The sequence below is a fragment of the Elephantulus edwardii genome, unplaced genomic scaffold (assembly GCF_000299155.1).
Source record: "Elephantulus edwardii isolate Elephantulus edwardi_28Jun2011 unplaced genomic scaffold, EleEdw1.0 scaffold00056, whole genome shotgun sequence".
NCBI lineage: Eukaryota > Metazoa > Chordata > Mammalia > Macroscelidea > Macroscelididae > Elephantulus > Elephantulus edwardii.
This window is the reverse complement of record NW_006399806.1, coordinates 6,419,387-6,420,347: the sequence shown is the minus strand read 5'-3', so window position 1 is coordinate 6,420,347 and position 961 is coordinate 6,419,387. Positions and strand designations below refer to the sequence as shown.

The window sequence follows — 961 nt, the reverse complement described above, 5'->3', positions numbered from 1 at the left end:
CTCCAAGGCCTTGGCAAAGTAATCCAGCTCTTTCTTCATCAAGAAACCACCAGCCTTCTGTGGCAGATTCACTCCCACCATGGAACTGTGGGCTCGGTGAGCAGTGCCAAAAGCATCATTTACATAGACATCCCCTAGTTTGGACAGTGAAGCCTGGAAGGCTTCTATTTCAGCTGGCTTGGCTTTAACCTTATTCCCAGAAGCATCTTTTCCCTTCCCCTCTTCTTCCACATGAAAGCGAAGATTCTCCAGCAGGATGACAGAACCAACAGCTGGGTCAGCACAGGCTTTCTGCACTTCTGGGCCAACACAGTCCTTCAAGAACAAAACATCCTTGCCCAGCAAAGATCTAAGTTCTACACCAACTGGTTCTAAGGAGTATTTGTCAGGCATGGGGACACCATCCGGCCTGCCCAGGTGGCTCATAAGAACAACAGACTTGGCTCCACTGTCCAAACAAAATCTGATGCTTGGGATGGCAGCTTTGATCCTCTGGTTGTTGGTTATCTGGTTGTTCTTCATAGGAACATTAAAGTCCACTCTCATGACTACTCGCTTCCCTTTTACGTCCAGCTTGTCCAGAGTTAGCTTGTTAGAAAGAGACATCTTGAATATGGAGAGGAGGTGACTGGCCCTGGGCTAACAAAGCAGCAGCAACGGCAAAATCCAAAAGGCTCCTGTGACAAACCAAGAGCAGGACACAGGGTAGGACCTTGTTGGGCCTCTTCCCAGCCACTTTTGAATGATCTTCAGCAATATTTTGCTTGCATATAATATCAATGATATTGTTTTATAACTTCCACATTCAGTTGGATAAACTTTTTGGGGAATAGGAACAAATATGGACTTCTTCCAATCCATTGGCCAGCCAGCCATCCTTCAAATTCCCTGGCATAGGTGTGTGATGCTCCTAAGGCTGCATTTGTTAATTAAAACAAGTCAATTGTTAACCCATCAATTC

The 961-nt window shown here is 45.9% G+C and overlaps 1 protein-coding gene across 1 annotated transcript in view; it reads right to left on the bottom strand.

Moving 5' to 3' along the window:
• The window catches only part of LOC102858469 (phosphoglycerate kinase-like), a 15,263-nt gene extending 14,657 nt beyond the window's left edge, over positions 1–606 (bottom strand). Inside the window, exon 1 of the mRNA XM_006887345.1 lies at positions 3–606. Within this exon, the coding sequence (XP_006887407.1) occupies positions 3–606 (604 nt within the window). The remainder of the gene's footprint in view (positions 1–2) is intronic.
• Between the last annotated feature and the right edge of the window lie 355 nt (positions 607–961).